General features: G+C 36.4%; 1 protein-coding gene across 1 annotated transcript in view; it reads right to left on the bottom strand.

Moving 5' to 3' along the window:
* Positions 1-22,967, bottom strand: part of LOC126248535 (hemicentin-1-like) — an 838,517-nt gene that overhangs the window by 428,999 nt on the left and 386,551 nt on the right. Inside the window, exons 20-22 of the mRNA XM_049949594.1 lie at positions 15,383-15,510; positions 4,412-4,699; positions 4,066-4,213 (exon numbers count right to left, since the gene is read on the bottom strand). Coding sequence (XP_049805551.1) covers positions 4,066-4,213; positions 4,412-4,699; positions 15,383-15,510 — 564 coding nt within the window. The remainder of the gene's footprint in view (positions 1-4,065; positions 4,214-4,411; positions 4,700-15,382; positions 15,511-22,967) is intronic.

Raw genomic sequence — 22,967 nt, 5'->3', positions numbered from 1 at the left:
ACGCAGTAGTTGACTGATTCCAATTGTGCCACACGGGAACTATAGTCATTGCATGCATTGTTTTTCAGTTTGTCTAAGCAAAGTTTTACATTTCTGAACACATAAATCAAGCTGCCAATCCTTGCACCACTTTGAAATCTTATCAAGATCTGACTGAATGTTTGCACAGATTTTTTTCAGACAGAACTTCACTATAGAGAACTGTACCAACTGCAAAAAAATCTGAGATAACTAGTAATGCAACATGAACAGTGGGGATCCGACAAATTTCCATGAGACGCATCTGAAGTAACTTCTACATCTACCAATGACTCTCTATCCAAGATAACAACATGCATTCTCCACATGAAAAAAATCCAAAATGTAATCACAAATTTCACATGGAACTTATTCAAATGCATTTCGGAAGTCAAACAATACTGCATCCACTTAACTGTCCTGATTCACGGCCTTCAGGATGTCATGTGAAAAAAGTGAGATCCGGGTTTCACATGATCACTGTTTTTGGAATCCATGCTGCTTGGCATGGAGGAGATCGATTCTCCATTGTTTGATTTCAACAAGTCTTTATGTTTTACCTCAGAATATAATCTAAGATTCTACAACAGTTGTATGTCAACAATATTGGATGATAGTTTTGTGGAACATTTCTGTTACCTTTCTGCTTTTTTCCAACAACCGGGCAGAGTTCCTTGTTACTTTGAGTGTTCTATGGTATATTATTATCAAATAATAATAATAATAATATTTTTTTGTCATTCGGCAATCAAAGCAATAGACAACGCCATATACATACTAAAATACAATTAATAGTTTGAAAGAAACAACAGGGTTGTTGTTAAAATTATAGTATTATATTACAGTTGATAAATTCTCATATATCATAGAATGGGTGGACTAGCCAGTCATGAATTGTTTGTTTGAATAATTGTTCAGGTAATTCTTGAACAGATTGAGGAAGATTATTAAAAAATTTGTACCCCATGATTTCGTAGCTGTTGAATGACTTTGACAATCTGTGGTAAGGAATGTAGAGGCACCTATTCCTTCTTGTATTGTGGCTATGTACATTTTCTCTGGTTTTTGTTTCTGGTAATTTCTTCTTCATATAAATTAGAACATAGTATATGTACAAGTTTATGACAGTCATGATTTTCTGTTCATAGAACAATGGTTTACAGTGTGCCATATATGCAGAACCAGTAATTATCCTAATAGTTTTTTTTTTTTTTTTTTTTTTTTTTCAGTATTAATATGTCCTGTACACAGCTAGAGTTCCCCCACAAAATAATTCCATATGTTATTATACTTTGAAAGAATGAAAAATAGGATGTTCTAATATATTTTTCAGGAACACAATCCATAAGTCGCCTTAACAGGTAAATAACTCTTGACAATTTACCACTAATATGTTGTACATGTTGACCCCAAGATAATTTATCATCAATGTATACCCCCAAAAATTTGACATAACTGAGATCATCTGACAGAAGCTTGTCTCTAAGACTACAGACTACCTGCTGTGTTTTGTTTTCATTCAGCAGGAATCCATTTACCTTGAACCAATAGGATGCTTGGTCAATTGTCTTTGCTGCACATGTTTTAAGGCTGTTGAAATCATCACTAGCATGAAGAAATGTTGTATCATCTGCATACAACACAGTGGTGGACTTGATAAATGACGGCAGGGGGGGGGGGATAGCTCAGCTGCAGATTCTGTATAGAGTCTGGTAGGGATTCCATCAGTCCCTAGGGTCTTGTGCAATTTTAGTGATTTCAGTTATTTCCCATGTCACCAACTCTAATATCCATTTTTCTATTTTATTCATCTTTGCAGTGGTGCCAGAACAAAACTAGGGCAGTACTGTTGGATTGTCATTTTTTTTAAAAAAAAAAAAAGGTGACAAGACAATGGAAATTTGATCCAAATTTTTTACTTCTTCCACATCCTTTAGAACATTTTTTTTTTTTTTTAGGATTAGTGGAAGGACTATTAGCATAGCTCTTCTTTTGTAAATAAACATAATGTGTTTTGATTTTTGTGACATATTCTACATCCTTGAGGATCATTTCACATAGCAAGCTACAGACTGTTTTTCATGATATCTCTAGTAATTCACCGTTAACACTAATGATAACGACCTTGCTGCTGTATCAGTTACTGATTTTTTTGTGTAAATTAGTATGCAAAGTGTCCTGTTATTTCACTTGTTCATGACAATCCATAAAAAACTGGATTTGATTTAGGTTACAGACTAACTAAACTCAACATGTTCCACTTAAAATTTGTGAAGAACTCAGTGACTTATTGCCCTCAATGGACTTTCTGTACTTTTACTCAGTAACTGCTACTGCGTGAGAAATGGTAAAAGTTCTATAAATATATCAGTTCCAATATTCCTTGAAATGGCAGTGGGCTAACCATGCCACCCAAAGAAAAAATGACAGGTAGTGATAAAAAGTACTAGATTGAAAACCAATTTACCAAAAAAGATCAAGGAGAAGATCACTAGACAGTTGGGACAGAGACGTGGAAACGACAGCTGGATTGAATTGGCAACTGGAAGCTCAAGATAGGCACAGAAACTTAAAGAGGTCACATCACCAAATGAATTCACTGATGTTACTGATGATGGTGATGTTTTTCATACAGACTGCTATCTACTGAGCAAAAATTGTTACTAAATATTTGGTATATTGCTGGTCACCACTAACACTTTCATTTTCTCACTACAGACATGCAGTATCTTTAGTGCTGTCTTTATGCCTTGATATTTATCCCAAAACATGATATATTGTTCCAATTTTGTTCTGAGACATCTTCACTCTGTTCATGCGATAAATAGTTTTAGCCCATATGTTGGCAGTGTTCAAAACTTTTCCATACTGTCTGCAGCTAAAGTTCCAACTGAGTTATGCCTGTGTTTCATGTTATGATAAAGCTGCATTTTCCTCCTACATTATATTCGCATGTCATTAGTTATCCAGAAGTCTTATTAATACTGTCTTTCTGCTTAAAATATTTTTATGGGAAGTACTTATCAAATAAAGTGATGCAAGTACAAAATCAGGAAAGAGTGGCTGATACTTTGAAGAATCAAAGTTTCTTGACACTATGGTTGCCATTTTTTCTCATTAAAAAATCTTTGATATGAAATGTATAATAATTGTATTCCTTATTACAGTTATTTTCAGAAACAATTTTGCATCATTCACACTATACTGATTTTCTCTTGTCACTGACATGAAAAAAAAAAGAAAAGAAAAAGAAAAAACTGTTTTCTGGCCATCTGTTTGTGACATAGGAAGCCAGATATCTTCACTGTGTATACAGTGGTTTTGTTCGTATTAGAAAATAAAGAATAAGTTGTATAATTATTTGAGCTGTTTTGTTCTCCAAATATTTTGAGAAACAATATTAATCGCAAAACTGGACAGTAATTACTCACACCAGACATGTTATTTTCTCAATAAAGTGGCTTAATATGATCATATTTAAACTGTAGGTCAAAATTTATGAATTAACAATACAATATACATGTTAGCATTGATATTATTCTTCAAGTAGGAATAAATTTCAATTGGTCTATTCTATATATTACCATATTACTTCATTTAGCAGACTTTTTATTTTGGTAATTTGAGAAGAGAAAGTTGAAATCTGTATAGTAGATCTTTGGTATCAGTACTCAGCAGGGCTTTGTTTGGTCTTTCAATATGCATGGTTTAGTTTGTAATTATGATATGGCTATTAAAAATTTTAACAGCCCATAAATAATAATTAGCAATCTTTTAAAGATGCTTAGTGTGAATGGCTGTTCCATCTCTTTATTCACTACACACCATTCAAATCAAGTTCTGTTGTCAAAATTATTAAATTCTGGCATGAAACTCATGAGTCTTCATAAACTTTGCAAAGAAAATATCTCTAGTTTATAGATGGAATAGTGCTTGTGTAATTGCACTTATTCAAGCTGGCATATAAATATATCATTTCCATTTGAAGATGTACTAATCTGAGTGATGGATGAGCTCATTCTCAATTATCATATAAAGCACACTCACACATCTTCACTCTGCTGCAAAGGCATTCGGTCTTTCTTCCATGATATCAATGGTTTTGGATCACCTGTAGGTTCACATGGAAGAACAACCTCTTCTCCCAAGGCCACCTTTAGTTCTAGTGGAGCAACAGACTTGAATCTGGGAGGTTCTATAAACCAACAAGAAAAATGTTGATACATATTTCACTTTAACTAACTGACAATAATTTTATTGAAAATATAAAGAAAAAAAATCAGTTACCTTAATTAATATGCCTATACTACTAAGAGTTCTCACTTTTCACCACATAAATTTATGTTGACAATGCAAGTTAAATTTAATATGGAGATTTGAAATATCTACTCACCAATAATTGTAACCAAAATGCTTTTTGTTGAAAATCCTGCTGGATTTTGTGCTTCACATTCATATGCTCCTTCATGTTCATGGCTGACATATGGTATTATAAGAGAACCATTTGCATGCAGTGTGATACCTTCCTGTAACATCTGTTCCTCATCCAGTATTTCACCATCTTTATACCAAGTCATGTTAGGTGATGGTATCCCCATTCTTACTTTACAAGGCAACTCTGCAACTTGTCCAAGTGAAACAACTGCCCGATGTTCTCCTGCATCATCTATAACAGGCTTCACTGAAAAAAAATTGCATTTAGTCATGACATTTGAAGACAGGGATTTCTCCTGAAAATATACATTTGTATTAGTGATATCTCACTCCTACAGACTGTGAAATTTTGTAAAAATAATTGACTATCAAACACATACACAACACACATATTGAGTACTTGTGTAGATCACTGCTATATAATAATCAAAGAAATTCAAACTAAAAAATGAAGTATGCCTGCTAACACTATGTGAGGCAGAAGAGCAATGGGCACTTATTAGTCTCTGGGACAGTAGTAAGTTAAAGAGGATAGACATACAGGCAAGGATACATACATTAAATACCAAACTTTTGTAATGTTACAGATCGTTCTTTATCAGGAGGAAAGGGTGAAAGGGAAGAAGGAGGTCAAAGGAAACAATTATTGATAAACTGATAGACTTATTATTATTGGTCCAGGTTTATTATACAGCATGAATTGTGCAAGTAATATTGGACTGATCCTAGTGAGGATACAATTATATTTATTACCAGGAAAAAAATAAGTGAAAGTAAATAGGATTATATTGTTATAATCTAGATTTGTCAGTATTTATTTAAGGACATTTCAAAATGAGAATACAGCACCATACAGTATCAGCAAAATAAGTAGGTAAATTAATATTAGGTAACAATCAAAGTTTAGGTATAATTGTTTAAGTAACATTTATTTTTATATATTCAGAAATTCTTGTACAGAACATAAACAGTGCTTTACTAGAAAGGCCTTGAATTTCATTTTAAATTATTGGATATTAGCAATTTTTATTTCCTCTGGTATCTTATTGTGTAGCAGAGCAACAATGTTATCTATATTTCTCTGATAGGATACTATTCTAGAACTCTGATACAGTAGTTATGTTCATTATTCTTCTGAAATAATCTGTATGTTTTCATGAGCTTGTCCCTAGTGAATAAGATCATTACATAGATTAATAAGCATGGAAGTTTCAGAGCATAAAGCTTAGTAAACTGAAATTTACAGGACTTCATTTCTTTAATGTCCCAAATTACTCTTAACTTTTATGTTGAGTTGAATGGACAGAATAATGATCAGCATTAAAATGGAGTGGATGCATTGGGCAATTAGTAAGTAAAAAACTTGAAAAATTATTACCATCACTCACATTACTAACTTCCAATCACTAGGAATGCTCACTGTGTTGTGCCACATGTTGAGCACCTAAGGAATTCATTACAGTACTACTAATTTCAACATTTTGGTAATGTCACCCTTGGCATACATTAACAGGTAAATTACTGGAAGTTTGACAAATCTACACATGAAGATGTAACAGATAGTAGGTGTTCCAACTGTTACATTAACTTTTCAAATTACCATTCAGTGTGGAGTATAAACAGACCTATCCATACTGCAAAGCAGAATATACAAAAACTACAAATAATGAAACAAATCCTATATGCAAAGGTAAAGAAACTGTATATAGACCATCAGCCATTAACAGTCTCAACATCATCTACCTATTGTCAACTTTTTAGAATTTCAAGTTAATTCTACAAGATATACATTTTTTTAAAACAAAACCACCACTAGAGAGACTAAAACACAGCATGTGCAATACATGCTACTCAGTGTAGTGATGCAATCAAGCCTAATGCACATTATATCCAATACTAGTGGGTATTTATCACTTCATGTATAAAAATAAAAATAGAAACTTTTTATGAAAACTGATCATTACATAACAGTATAGTTTGTCAACAACCACTCTGTTGGCTGCAAATTTAACTTTTGTAGCTACATTAGTGGAGACATAAATGTGTCAGTTTTATAAAGTTGTTTGCATAAATGTTTACACAAAATTTTGTAATATTTATCAATCAATTTATGTAGGGCTATTTAACACTTTTCCTGACTGTCTATATAAATGATTAAATCCTTTGGCCTTCAAATGTAATTACTGTTCTCTCACACACATGACATGATGAATAGCCATAAAAGAGGAGTCATGTGATGTTGTCTGTAAAGAGTAAACACGTTTTGTATGTAGCTCATGGGAGCAGATGGATGTTAATTATTCAATCAACTGATTGAGGTGTTTAAGAATACAGATGTTAAAGTGTGAATATTCTTTTTATATTGTAGTTAGTGATCCATCAAACTTTTACAATCCCTCATATAATACCAGCTACATAGGAGATGTGAAAACTATTTAACATGGACATGTACATTTTTAAACTTCTGCAAACTGGCATACATTTGTAGTTGGATTTGTTACTCGCAGTTTGACCTTCTAATAAAAGTTCCTTATTACAGTGCACAACAAGTTTTTCCTCATGTGTTGTTGAGTTTGCTAGTCTACCAGTAAAGCACATGCCTGGAAACTGATAGGTCACTGGCCCAAATCCCCATTAAGACCACAGATTTTTTCAGTCTACATTTAGGAAATGTGTGGTAAGGTCTTATGGGACCAAACTGCTGAGGTCATTCGTCATTAAGGTTACACACTACTTAAACTAACTTATGCTAAGGAGAACACACACACACAAGCCCGAGGGAGGACTGAAACCTCTGACGGAGGGAGGTGCCCAGACCATGACAAGACGTGTCAGACAGCACAGCTACCCTGCGTGGCAGTCTACATTTACTTCTCAGAAGTGACATATGGTCCATATTTCCACATTAAACTGTAGACCCCTTTCCTCAGCTGAATGATTGTGGTAAAGCCACCAGCCAAAATAAAATCAAGTTGATAGAATTGAATCAGGTCATTGAGCCACAGGAAATTATTAATTATTACCTTCATGTGTGTTTTAGTGTAGGATGTTATGTGCCCATAATACATACCTTTAAATAACTGTCACTTATTATATAATTAGTCACAAATAATAATCTCTGCTATGATGTACGCTGCTTCATCTATGTTTGATAACAGTTTATTGTTTTTCCAGCAACTCTTCCACATCTCATTTCTTACTCTCTTTGTTAATTCACTAGATCATAGATTTTAAAAGGAACACTGATATTACTAGACATTGGAACTGAGGTTTCTAAATGCAATGCAAGTAAGTGATAAACAAGACAGATAAAAGTGATGAAGTTTCTGAGGAAAGCATGTCCTCAACTACTGATTTGTGGTACTTTGAGATGTTACTGAAAGTCATAGTATTTTCTAGGAAAAGAATACTAATCCTCTTTAACAAAACTTCTATATTGCAGTTATTCCCATATAAAGAGGTGATAAAAAGAGGTAAGATTATGATTTAACACAGAACTGATGACAAAGTCATTGGAGATGATGCATAACCTTGCATTGGAGAAAGATGTAAAGGATATCAGCCATGGAATTTTCAAAGGAAACACCCCAACATATGCATACTCTTTCTTTATTCCCATAGACACTAGTCCAGCAATATAACAGTGGAGATTCTGTTAAGCTGTTAAGATAAGGGGAGAACAATGTGACAAGGTGACACTTTGAGTCAGGCCAGCAGATACATACAGATAGTGAAATTGGTTGTGTGCAGCCTGTGAAATGTGGGGGTTTGCAGTTTGAGTCCCAGTCCAGCCCACAATTTCAAATTGTCGCAAAAATGTAGATGGTTGAATAGTTTACACATTTAACTCATGCAAGAAATTACAGCTTTTTCTTATACGAAATGTGTTGTTAAATATTTCTCATTTACTTTACAAAAATAACTACCTTATGTGGCTTAACAATGGTTATTAACGTTCATTAAAATAAAAATGACAAGTTACGGAGGAAGATATTCTTCATAGCTGACACATGCACATGATTATTGTAGGCAGATTTGTATCTAAAAGTGAGCAGGGTTGTTAAACTAATTAATTCAGTAATCTTACTGGCTCATTGTCATGACAGGATTCCTTATCTCCATGACATTCACAACTTTTTCAGGTTTTGGTATCGGTTGTAATATATATCATTATTTACAAAATAGTTTATAGCATAACACAACACAACACAGTTTTAAATTATTTTGCTTATTGCTAAAAAAATTCAATCATTAGTACTTGCCACTGCATCCTTTATCCTCTCTGCTGTATTATGCATACAAAGCCTTTCAGAAAAAAATCTGTTTCAAAAGTGTTACATCTGTTCTGTTACAATAATGGCTATGACAAGGATATTTCCAAAGTTTTTTTTACAGTCTTAATAAATATTCACTTATAGTTCTAACACATTTGTTTTAAAATGACCATAACAAATAAGAGACACTGATATCAGTGCAAAATGACTGAGAAAAAAAACTTAATTACATCACTGAAATGCTTCTGTAACCATATTGTATGTTAAATTTTTACAATAGACCTTTGGCCATCTGAATAACACAACAAAACTACCAGAGAAATCAGATAACCATGACTGCCAGTAAATATTAAAGGTTTTCTTTGATATTTTGATTTTTATTAAATAGATATCTTGGGCTACAGTGAGGCTGCATGTCACTTTTCTTGTATGTTTGTATTTTATGGGTGCTTGAAGATTAGGTTATTAATACCTTTAGTCAAATAATTAGAAATGAATGCCATCATAACACTGAAAACATTAAAAAGAGGTAAAATACAATCTTACTTAAAATTGTACTCACTCTCTCCCAATATCAGTCACATTCACGTCACAAATCCTACAAGATACTGTAAATTTGCTCAAATAATCTATACAATTTTTTATTGAATCATGGATAATACAAGAAGCACACTAAAATAGTGACACAGGGTTGTGTCATCATATTTTTCTGTACCTATAGAAATAAAATGTTAATAGAAAGTAGGTAATGCATGTAAGTAATGATATATATCATAGTTGTTCCTTCAATATTGCAAGCAAAAATATGATAATCCACTAAGTCAAATAAAGTAGAGATGCAGATGAAATACCCATTACACTACAGCAGGACATATTAAATGTGGTACCAATTATCAGGGTGAAAATAAATGCGTAAGCATGCAGAAAATATTATGAAAGGAAGTTAAAATTTAATATTCCATTAACATCTGTGTGATTAGAGGTGGGACACTAGCTGGGATTGGAGAGGAATGGGAAATAGAGTAAGTCATAGCTTTGTTTAAGGGCCTATTCCAGTATTCACATTAAACAACTCAGGAAAATGACAAAAAATGCCCAGCCACAAAATAAAGTTTTAAAGTCCCAATAATGAAAGCACGAAGGCAATGGGAAACATACTTTGCGAGGGAACCAGTGTTATATTCATCAAAACGGAGCTGGTGAAAACTTGGAAAACCTTATTCAGAATGGACAGAGAAAGATTTAAACCCTAGTCCCCCTGAATTTGAGTACTGTGTCTTTCCCATTTATGGGATTGATGGCATAGCCATTCAATGGATAATATAGTATTTAACCAAAAGAATGTAGAATGTTTTACTTAGTAATTCAACCAATATGGTCCAGAGATGTTATTCTGACTGAGAATAAATCATGTGAAGGGTAACCCAAGGCTGAATTTTAGGTCCACTATTGTTCCTCATACACTGATCAACCAGAACATTATGACCACCTACCTAATGGCTGGCATGTCCATCTTTGGCACAGATAACAGCAGCAACACACTGTGCCATGGAAGCAACGAGGCCTTGGTACGTCTCTGGAGGGAGTTGGCGCAAAATCTGTACACACAACTCACCTAATTCCCACAAATTCTGGGGAGGGGGTGATGAGCTCTGATGCCAAGTTCAATTACATTCCTGATGTACAGCACATCAATTGGAACTTGCCACTGTGTTCCTCAAACCACTTTATCACAGTCCTGGCCTTGTGACATGGAGCATTACCTTCTTGAAAAACACCACTGCCGTTGGGAAACATGATAGTCATAAAGCAGTGTATGAGGCCTGCAACCTGTGTACAATACTCCTTGGCCATCATGGTGCCTTGCACATCCCCCACTGGACCCATGGATGCCCAGGTGAATGTTCACCAGAGCATAATGATGCCACTGCCAGTTTGCCTCCATCCCGCAGTACAGGGGTCAAGAAGCTGTTCCCCTGGAAGATGATGGATTCGTGCTCTCCCATCACCATGATGAAAAAGGTATTGGGATTCATCAAACCATGCAATACTCTGCCACTGTGCCAACATCCAGTGCTGATGGTTACCTGCACATTTCAGTCGTAGTTGCCGATGTCACGGTGTTAACATTGGCACACGCATGAGTTGTCAGCTGCCCATTGTTAGAAGTGTTTGGTGCACTGTGTGTTCACACACACTTGTACTCTGGCCATTGTTACAGTCTGATGTTAGTTCCGCCATAGTTCAATGCCTGGTCTGTTTTACCATCCTGCCCAGCCTACAATGTCCATCATATGTAATGAAGGGGGGCCACGCAACCCCACAGCGTCTGGACATGGTTTCACCTTGGTTTTGTTATGTGTTGAAGACACTCACCATAATAGTCATTGAACACCCAACAAGTCATGCAGTTTTCGAAATGCTCAGGGAAAGCCTCCGTGCCATCACAATCTGCCCTTGGTCAAACTCAGATAGATCACATGCCTTCCCCATTCTACAGATGGACAACAGACTCACTGGCACTACATGCACCATGCATGTGTCTGACTAGCAGTCATTCCTCACTTGGTAATGCTGCTGTCACCTGGACAGGTTTATGTCAATAGTAGGTTGGTGGACATACTGTCCTGGCAGATCAGTGTATATTTAAATGGTATTCTGTCTAATATACAGCAATAATTCCAATACCAAAGAAAGCAGGTGTTGACAGATGTGAAAATTACCGAACTATCAGTTTAATAAGTCACAGCTGCAAAATACTAACGCGAATTCTTTACAGACGAATGGAAAAACTGGTAGAAGCGGACCTCGGGGCAGATCAGTTTGGATTCCGTAGAAATGTTGGATGTAGATGAAGATGAAATGGGAGATAAGATACTGCGTGAAGAGTTTGACAGAGCACTGAAAGACTTGAGTCGAAACAAGGCCCCGGGAGTAGACAACATTCCATTAGAACTACTGATGGCCTTGGGAGAGCCAGTCATGACAAAAATCTACCATCTGGTGAGCAAGATGTATGAGACAGGCGAAATACCCACAGACTTCAAGAAGAATATAATAATTCCAATACCAAAGAAAGCAGGTGTTGACAGATGTGAAAATTACCGAACTATCAGTTTAATAAGTCACAGCTGCAAAATACTAACGCGAATTCTTTACAGACGAATGGAAAAACTGGTAGAAGCGGACCTCGGGGCAGATCAGTTTGGATTCCGTAGAAATGTTGGAACACGTGAGGCAATACTAACCTTACGACTTATCTTAGAAGAAAGATTAAGAAAAGGCAAACCTACGTTTCTAGCATTTGTAGACTTAGAGAAAGCTTTTGACAACGTTAACTGGAATACTCTCTTTCAAATTCTGAAGGTGGCAGGGGTAAAATACAGGGAGCGAAAGGCTATTTACAATTTGTACAGAAACCAGATGGCAGTTATAAGAGTCGAGGGGCATGAAAGGGAAGCAGTGGTTGGGAAAGGAGTGAGACAGGGTTGTAGCCTCTCCCCAATGTTATTCAATCTGTATATTGAGCAAGCAGTAAAGGAAACAAAAGAAAAATTCGGAGTAGGTATTAAAATTCATGGAGAAGAAGTAAAAACTTTGAGGTTCGCCGATGACATTGTAATTCTGTCGGAGACAGCAAAGGACTTGGAAGAGCAGTTGAACGGAATGGACAGTGTCTTGAAAGGGGGATATAAGATGAACATCAACAAAAGCAAAACGAGGATAATGGAATATAGTCAAATTAAATCGGGTGATGCTGAGGGGATTAAACTAGGAAATGAGACACTTAAAGTAGTAAAGGAGTTTTGCTATTTAGGGAGTAAAATAACTAATGATGGTCGAAGTAGAGAGGATATAAAATGTAGACTGGCAATGGCAAGGAAAGCGTTTCTCAAGAAGAGAAATTTGTTAACATCAAGTATAGATTTAAGTGTCAGGAAGTCATTTCTGAAAGTATTTGTATGGAGTGTAGCCATGTATGGAAGTGAAACATGGACGATAACTAGTTTGGACAAGAAGAGAATAGAAGCTTTCGAAATGTGGTGCTACAGAAGAATGCTGAAGATAAGATGGGTAGATCACGTAACTAATGAGGCGGTATTGAATAGGATTGGGGAGAAGAGAAGTTTGTGGCACAACTTGACTAGAAGAAGGGATCGGTTGGTAGGACATGCTTTGAGGCATCAAGGGATCACAAATTTAGCATTGGAGGGCAGCGTGGAGGGTAAAAATCGTAGAGGGAGACCAAGAGATGAATACACTAAGCAGATTCAGAAGGATGTTGGTTGCAGTAGGTACTGGGAGATGAAGAACCTTGCACAGGATAGAGTAGCATGGAGAGCTGCATCAAACCAGTCTCAGGACTGAAGACCACAACAACAACATACAGCAAGCAGAGCTACTTCTTTTTTCAGATGACATATATACATAAATGACCTTGTGGATGGCATCGGAAGTTCACTGAGGCATTTTGTGGATGATGCTGTGGTACATCGAGAGGTTGTAATGATGGAAAATTGTACTGAAATGCAGGAGGATCTGCAGCAAATTGATGTATGGTGCAGGGAATGGCAATTGAATCTCAATGTAGACAAGTGTAATGTGCTGTGAATACATAGAAAGAAAGATCCCTTATCATCTAGCTACAATATAGCAGATCAGCAACTGGAAGCAGTTAATTCCATAAATTATCTGGGAGTACGCATTAGGAGTGATTTAAAATGTAATAATCATATAAAGTTGATCGTCGGTAAAGCAGATGCCAGACGGAGATTCATTGGAAGAATCCTAAGGGAATGCAATCAGAAAACAAAGGAAGTAGGTTACAGTACGCTTGTTTGCCCACTGCTTGAATACTGCTCAGCAATGTGGGATCCGAACCAGATAGGGTTCATAGAATAGATAGAGAAGATCCAACGGAGAGCAGTGTGCTTCGTTACAGGATCATTTAGTAATCGCAAAAGTGTTACGGAGATGATAGATAAACTCCAGTGGCATACCGACAATCCTTCTTTCCACGAACACTATGAGACTGGAATAGAAGGGAGAACCGATAGAGGTACTCAAGGTACCCTCCGCCACACACCGTCAGGTGGCTTGCGGAGTATGGATGTAGATGTAGGTTGCAATCAATCCAAGCACATGTACAGATGCTGAAGCAATGGGAAACAATGTTCTTAAAAGAAAGACTGACTAGTTTTTTTTTGTGAATGGTCTCACAGTCAGTTTTTTAAATATATCATCAATGATAAGTGTAACACATGGTGATGAAATAAGGAAATAATAAATAAGGTGGGAGCTTAACAACTTAGCTCTGTTACATATGCACTTAGAATTATCACAAATCTTGGGGAGAGACAAACAAGTAAGATGGCATATTCTGCATATTTTCATATAATGTCATAGAAAGTCTTCATAGATCAAAAACGAGCTGCAAGAATAATATGTTGTGCTCACCCATGATCAATTTGCAGACATCTATTTAAGACGTTGTACATTCTGACTACTGCTTTAAACTATATTTATTTCCCCATTAAGTTTGTTCTAAATAATCCACTGCAGTTCCAAAGAAACAATGATGAACATAACTAAAATACCAGAAGGTCTCTTTAGCACAAAAATTGTGCAACTAAAATTTTTGATCACTTACCCACCAACATAAAATGTCTGACAGACAACAAAGTTTCACACTGACAGCTCTTCTATTCCATAGAAGAGTGTCTATTATTATAAAAGGTGATGGGTAGTAATTACTAACTCACATCTGTATGTTTAAAGAAATACATAACAAATTTTAAATCAAGTTATAAATGTTCAGTATGTACCCATATCTACAAATTAATTTGTGTTTGAGTGTAAAATGTTTCAATCCACATCATTATGACTCATTGTGCAAAATGAGCCATGGAAATTAAACTAACTAACTAACACTTTGATTGGTAGCACACATGTAAGAACCAGTGGTTGTAGAGAGAGAGTTTTGGAGGGAGCATTAGCCAATGACTGGCAAAAACAGGTGAATGGAGTACAATAGAAAATGAGTAGATATTCTGGAGAGATGCAAGAGTGAATGAAGAAGAGGATTATATGCAAAAAGTCAAAACCTTATAAAAATTATTGATTTAAAATCTTTTCCTCCTATACACAACTCCAATGTATTGACTGCTGCTGCATATCACATAGTCAAACACAATAATACCCTCTAATAAAACTGGAACACAAACAAAGAACATGAGTGGTCTAAATAGTTGCTACAGCAAACCAAAACAGTTGAGAAAATCCATAAGCAATTTCCAGCAGTTGGTTAATTAAGGAGTTGTGGAGAAATGAAAGAAGGAGCTAAATCAATGTTTCTAACTATTCACAAGTAAATAAAATGCAATTACTTATAATGAAAAAGTTTAGGGATATCTAGAATGTGAACAGACTGTTCATGCCTAAACAAAGCACACTATATACACTATTTAAAATAACTTTAAAAAAATGTATCACAATAAGACATTAATGTCTAAATAAATGTGGGTGCTTTATCTTCACAATGCAATCACATAAATACTTTTCTTTGACATTCCTAGCTAAACCAACACTAATACACATATGAATATACAACTCATGGAAATGTTCTGTCTGGGTACTATATAATGCTGAGAACATACCTTGCACATTCACTACCATATGTCTATCAGCTGAACCTACAGAATTGATGGCTGTGCAGGTATATGTTCCAGAATCATCAAGGCTTGCTTTTCTAATAATAAGTGCATTATCATCTGCTCTAATAAACCTGTAAAAATAATATAATCTTCTTAAGATACAACAGTACCACAAAAAATAAGATAATGTAATTCAAACAGCAAAATTTCTTTGTCAGCAGTTTAATCAAGTTAGCATGTAAAAATCTTTGAACAAGAGTAAATAGCTGATGGCAATTAACTACATATACATCAAAGTACTACACTATAGCCCACCAGATTCTGAGACTTTTATGTGAGGAATACACAACAGAAAATTTATGAATGTGAATACAATACATTTATCATCTAAACTGAATCTTCTGTCAGTATAACAACATTATAATAAATGAAAAGCATTAGTTTACTTTTGGTCTATAGTATTACTTTGTTGTATTAACTGGTTTTTGCCTTACAAGGCCATCTTGAGACATTTACTGACTATTTTTGCCAAAGTAATTACAATATTTGTAAACGACACTGCAAGAAGAAGTTACACATCTAGATTGAAGCAGAAATGTACAATAAATAACATCTTTGACAGTGTGGTGGGAATGCAAAGTAAAAAGTGAAAACTTGAACAATAAATAAATATAAAGGGAGTAAACAGGAAAATGCTATAACAGAAAACTGAAACAGCAAACCTACAATAGTTTATATTAATAAACAAACCAATAAAATTAGTACTAGACAAGACTACTTCAGGAGGTAGAGAACATGGAGAGTGATACACAACCAAATTAAAACAAAGAATTATCAATGTAACCACGGAATATGTGAAGAACTTAAGCAGTATCAATAAGGTAAGCAGAAATGAATTAATTCAGGAAAACTGGGGAGTGAGGGAACATACAGTAAATGCCGTCTTTGAGAGTGTGGTAGTACTGCATTTTAAAAAGTAGAAAATTGAACAGTATAGAAATATAAAAGGGGCAAACAGGAAAAACATGAACACTATACTCAAAACTGTGCCTATGTAACAGTTTGCATTAAATAAATGAATCAAGTAAAATAAAAAGCATACTTGATGAGACAACTTCAAAAGGTACATGGAAAATAATAAAATGCACCAGTTAAAACAAAGGCTTAACAACTGTAGCTACAGACTATATTGATTACACAGCGAGTTGCAACAAAATAAAAGAACTCGATGAAGAAGGGAAATGTAGGAAAATGAAGGAACAGACAGTGTGGAAAGTAATGAAGTTTTTGGCCTTTTTATGCTAAGTGGACATGGGACTCTGGATGGCATTGTGGCCCTCAGTCAGTACATGCACAGAAAATGTGGTTTCAGAATTCTGCAACATGAATGCAACTTGATGCTGCAGATTTCTGACTCCACATGTGATGAGTATGTACTGCACGAGGGCCACAGCTACCAGCCAAAGTCCCATGTCCTTCACTTAGTAAACAAAGGCCAAAACCTCCATCTCCTGGAAGCCTTGGAAATTAACAAACATCTAGTTCACAGTCCAGATCTAATCTTAAATGACTATACTGTTCAACGTTTTACTTTTTACACTGCATTACCACCTCACTGTCTGATATGTTATTTACTGTAAATTTCTGTTTCAATCTAGATGTGTAACTTCTTTACCACTGTTGTTTACAAATATTGTAACTTATTTGGTGACATAGTCAGTAAATGTCTGAAAATGGCCTTGTAAGGCAAAATCCAGTTAACGCAATAAAAGTAATACTGTAGAACAAATGGAATACATTAAGGTAAAACAGTATTGATGGCAACATATATATTCACAAATTTTCCCTTCAGATTGAGAAAATAGTAGATTGCACAACTATGACCTCAGCTTCAAGAAAAAAGCCATGACATTGAAAGATTAAATAAGTACCAATTTCCTTTAGATAGTCTATTCACTGTTTTTGTCATCATTCATATTTTAAATAATAATCACTCGCAAGACACTGGAAGGTTTAAAACAGATTACACACTGAGAAGACAGAGATTTTGAAATCAAATTAAGCTCCAAAACATTTCCGGAGATGGATGTGCACTCTTACCACCAATTAATGTTTATGGACAGCATATTAATATTCACTGTTTTCATCATCATTCATATTTTAAATAATAATCACTCTGGAGACACTGGAAGGCTTAAGATAGATAATATAATGGGAAGACAGAGATTCTGAAATTAAATTAAGCTCCAAAATATTTCCAGAAGTGGATGTGCACTCTGGCCCCAAATTTATGTTTATGGGCAGCATATTATAAGTGAAGAAATTGTGTGGGATCTGGATAAATTTCAAGAGACAGCAGTTGTTGACAGTTTCAATGGTAGCATTAGACAATGATTGACTAAGATAGGAGAAATGAGTACAATAGAATATGAACGGGTAGCTTGTAGAGAAGAAATAGTGAAGGCAATAGAAGATTAAATTGGCAGAAGACACAGACCAATAGAAATTCTTAGATAATACATGAGAGATTTAATTAAAACTGATGAAGGGAAAATACATAAAAATGCAACAAACAAAGCATGCAAAAGGGAATACAGACATCCAAAAATGGGACTGACAACAGGGAAATGCAAAACTGTGACTATAGAAAGGATAGATATTGCCTGTAGGCAAACAAAAGAAACCTTTGGACAAAAGAACTGTTTGAATATCAAGCTAATACCATACTAAGCAAAGAAGGGAAGACTGATAGTTGGACATTATATACAGAAGGGTATACAAATGAAACAAATTTGTAGACAATTTTATGGAAAGGCAAGAGGAAGTGCATAAAAATGAGATGGGCAATATGATATCATAAGAAGGATTTGGTAGAGTACTGGAAGATGAAAGTTGGAACAATGCTTCTGGACGAAATAACATTCTGTCAGAATTATTAAAACTCTTGGGAGAATCAACCACAAAAAATCTATGCAAACTATATGATTCAGGGTATTACAAAACCATCAGTTTGATAAGTCATAGTAGCAAAATACTAATATGAATTGTTTACAATGGAATGAGAAGACTACTAGAAGCCAACCTGAGGGAAGATCACTTTGGGTTCAAGAATAACATAGGTGCATGTGACACAATATAGACCCAACAGCTTATCACAGAAGATAGATTTCAAAACGGGAACCTATATTTTTAGCATTTGTAGATTTAGAAAACGCTTTTGATAATGTCAACTAATGTACACTCCTCAAGGTATGAGGGATAATATACAGTAAGTCATAGGACATCTACAACTTGTTCAGAAACAAGACTGCATTTATAAAATGTTGATGGACATGACATGAAGTTAATAATCCAGAAGAGGGAGAGAGAGGATTGTAGTCTATCCCAGATGTTATTCACACTGTGAATTGAGCAGTACAGAAAATAAAGGAGAAATCTGGAAAGGGAATTAACGTCAGGAAGAAGAAATAAACACTTAAGGTTTGGCATTGTCATTGTAATTCTGCCAGTGATGGAAAAGGACATTGAAAATTGATTGACTGAAATTGATTGTGTCATGAAAAGAGATTATAAGATCAACACCAAAAAATAAAACAAGGGTAATGTAGTGTAGTAGAATTAAATCAAGCAATGTTGAGAGAATTAGATCAATAAATAGACAACTTAAGTAGTATACTGCTATTTTGGCACCAAAATAACTGACAATGGCCAAAGTAGAGAGGAAATAAAATATAAACTGAAAACAGAAAGAAAAGTATTTATGAAAAATATCACGATTTTTACATCTAATATAGATTTAAATGTTAGGAAGACTTTCCTGAAGATAATTGTCTCAAGTGTATCCTGATACCAAAGTGACATGTGGACAACAGACATTGCAGACAAGAGACAAATAGATGCTCTTGATATTTTGTGCTATAGAGGAATGCTGGAGATTATATGGGTAAAATGAACAACAAATGAAGAGTTACAGAATCAGATGGGGAAAAAAGAAGAAGAGATAAAAGAAATAGAGAGAAAAAAGATGTAAAGAGGATACCAAATGTGGACTGGTAATACGAAGAAAAGTGTTTCTGAAAAAGAGAGTTTTGTTAACTTCGAATATAAATTTAAATGTTAGAAAGTCTTTCTTGAAGAAATCTTTATGGAGTGTGCCTTGTCCCCTGAAGGTATTTGTGTGGACTGTGCCTTGTATGAAAGTGAAACATGGAACACTGAGCAGTTTCAGACAAGAAGACAAAAGAAACATTTGAAAGGTGGTGCTGCAGAAGAATTCTGAAGATTAGATGGATAGATTTCATAACTATTGAAAAGGTACTGACCTGAATTGGAGAGGAACTAAATTTATGGCACAATTTGACAGAATGAAGGGGTTGGTCAATAGATCACATCATGAGGTATCAAGGAGTCAAGGAACAGTAAATTAGGTAATGGAGGGAAGATGGGGGAAGGATGGGGGAGGGACGGGGGGCTAAAAATTGTAGAGAGAGACCAGGTTCAAAAGGATGTAAATTGCAGTTCGAAGGTGGATATGATGAGGCTTGCACAGCATAAGATAATGAGGAGACCCATGTCAAGCCAGTCTGCAGAGAAGACCACAACATGACAAAGACTTCTTTAATATTTACCATGAAACTTCGTGGCAGATTAAAACTGTGTGCCGGACCAAGAATTGAACTTGGGACCTTTGGTAGAGCACTTGCCCGTGAAAGGCAAAGGTCCTGAATTCAAGTTTCGGTCTGGCACACACGGTCTCAATCTGCCAGCAAGTTTCATATCAGTGCACACTCCGCTGCAGAGTGAAAATCTCATTCTGGGAATATTTACCATATTTACCCAGTTATAAGATGACATTTTTTCCCAAATTTGTCATTCAATTCATTTTTTCCTTCTTTTTTTCTTTATTGTTATTTCACCTCACTGCACCTCATTTGGGTGAAGGGTTCATTGGAGGGGGATGGGGGAAGCCATCAGCAGTACAGGCAAACTGCTCTTCAGCAGATTAACAACGAAAATTATAGAGATTTAAAAGAAACAAGAAACAAATAGGGGAGATATTTAGAATGAATTTAAAACTTTTCAGAGCTGAAAAATAGAATGGAGATTTTTAAATACACACATCATAAAAAAGTTTTGCATCACCTCGTTTCCGAGAGTTCTGGAACCTATACAGAAAATTGGAATAGAGATCAACATAAACATCATTTCTGCCCTTTTTATTGCTCATGAAAACCACACATTGTATGTTGTGCCACCATACAGCGAGACCTTCAGAGGTGGTGGTCCAGATTGCTGTACACACCGGCACCTCTAATACCCAGTAGCACGTCCTCTTACATTGCTGCAAGGCTGTATTCCTCATGGCATACTATCCACAAGTTCATCAGGCACTGTTGGTCCAGATTGTCCCACACCTCAATGGTGATTTGGTGTGCATCCCTCAGAGTGGTTGGTGGAACATGTCCATAAACAGCCCGTTTCAATCTATCCCATGCATGTTTGATAGGGTTCTTGTCAGGAGAACATGTTGGCCACTCTAGTCGAGTGATGTTATCCTGAAGGAAGTCATTCACAAGGTGTGTATGATTGGGGTGCAAATTGTCATCCATGAACACGAATGCCTTGCCAATATGCTGCTGATATGGTTGCCCTTTGGTTGGACGACGGCATTTACGTATCGTACAGCCATTATGGTGCCTTCCATGACCGGCAGTGGCATACGTCGGCCCCATATAATGCCACCCCAAAACAGCAGGGAACCTCCACCTTGCTGCACTCGCTGGACAGTGTGTTTAAGGCATTCAACCTGACCAGGTTGCCTCCAAACACATCTCCGGTGATTGTCTGGTTGAAGGCATGTGCAACACTCATCAGTGAAGATAATGTGATGCCAATCCTGGGCAGTCAATCTGGCATGTTGTTGCGGCCATCTGTACTGCGCTGCATGGTTCAGATGGCTCTAAGCACTATGGGACTTAACAGCTGAGGTCATCAGTCCCCTAACCTTAGAACTACTTGAACCTAACTAACCTAAGGACATCACACACATCCATGCCCGAGGCAGGATTGAAACCTGTGACCACGGTAAACACATGGTTCCGGACTGAAGCACCTAGAACCGCTTGGCCACCACGGCTGGCTGCACTGCATGGTTTTGTGGTTGCAAAGATGGACCTCACCATGGACATCAGGAGTAAAGTTGCGCATCATGCAGCCTATTGCATACAGTTTGAGTTGTAACATGATGTCCTGTGGCTGCACAAAAAGCATTATTCCACTAGGTGGCGTTGCTGTCAGGCTTCCTCCAAGCCATAATCCATAGCTAGCGGTCATCCACTGGGCATCCTGAGTGAGGCATGCCATCGAGAGTTCTTGTCTCTCTGTATCTCTCCATATCTGAACAACATTGTTTTGGTTCACTGTGAGATGCCTGGACACTTCCCTTGTTGAGAGCCTTTCCTGGCACAAAGTAATAATGTGGATGCAATCCACCTCAGTATTGACCGTCTAGCCATGGTTGAACAACAAACAATACAAGCTGTGTACCTTCTTTCTGGTTGAATGACAGGAACTGATCGGCTGTCGGACCCCCTCCATCTAATAGGTGCTGCTCATGCATCATTGTTTACATCTTTAGGTGGGTTTAGTGACCTCTCTGAACAGTCAAAGGGACTGTGTCTGTGATACAATATCCACAGTCAACGTCTGTCTATGTTTGTATATGAGGGATATGACCTCTGGGACTGGTACATAAAAACAGTAATAATAAATGATAAAACAAAACACAAGAAGTCCACATTGAAAACTTGATGCCAAAACATTGATATTTAAAAGAACCACTTTCCTGTCACTAAGAGCTAGAAGGACCAGTCCTGGGATAGGAGTTGTTGAAGGGGGAAGATTGGCTGGTGAGGAAGGAAGGAATGGGGTGGTATAAGGATGGACGATTGATGCATAGCAGTGATGGGGCAGGAGTGGCTGTTGAGACAGAAGAGAGGTTGCAGTAGAAGGGGCAATAGGTGACACTAATAGTTTTTGGGAAAAGGGGTCTCAGAACAAGGACAGATGGGGAAAAGGGGGGAGGAAAATGTGTGGTGGGGGAAGCCCTGATGAGGTGCAATGGGTGGAGTGGACTTACAGTTGGCAAGATGGATAAATGTAAGGCAGGGTTCATGGCCTGGAAGGGGAAGATCGTTAAAGTTTCTTTGGAAGAGTATATGGAGGGTGTGTAGGTGTAGGGTTCATGAAATGTGTTGGTAAAGGCATAGCAGCATATGAGGATTGGACAGTAGGGTGGAAACAACAGGATTATTGGAGTTGAGTTTTCGGATGGTGTAGAGTGTTCAGAGGTGTTCAATGTGAGTAAGGAGAGGTGGAAATTTGATGAGTTGCTAAAGGATCCTTGTGAGGAAAGGAAAAAGATGTTGAAAGTGAGGCAGAGTGCAAGGCGTTCGAGGATCTGGCAGGACTTAAAGAACTTGTGTGAGGTATGGATCCACACAACATTCACATTGCAAAGGATGGGTCTGATCAAGGTTTTATACATATGAAAGACAGTGAAGGGGTGCAATCCACAAGTCTGGCCAGT

Source organism: Schistocerca nitens, chromosome 3 (assembly GCF_023898315.1).
Source record: "Schistocerca nitens isolate TAMUIC-IGC-003100 chromosome 3, iqSchNite1.1, whole genome shotgun sequence".
In the NCBI taxonomy this organism is placed as follows: Eukaryota; Metazoa; Arthropoda; class Insecta; order Orthoptera; family Acrididae; genus Schistocerca; species Schistocerca nitens.
This window is presented reverse-complemented; position numbering and strand designations above follow the sequence as displayed.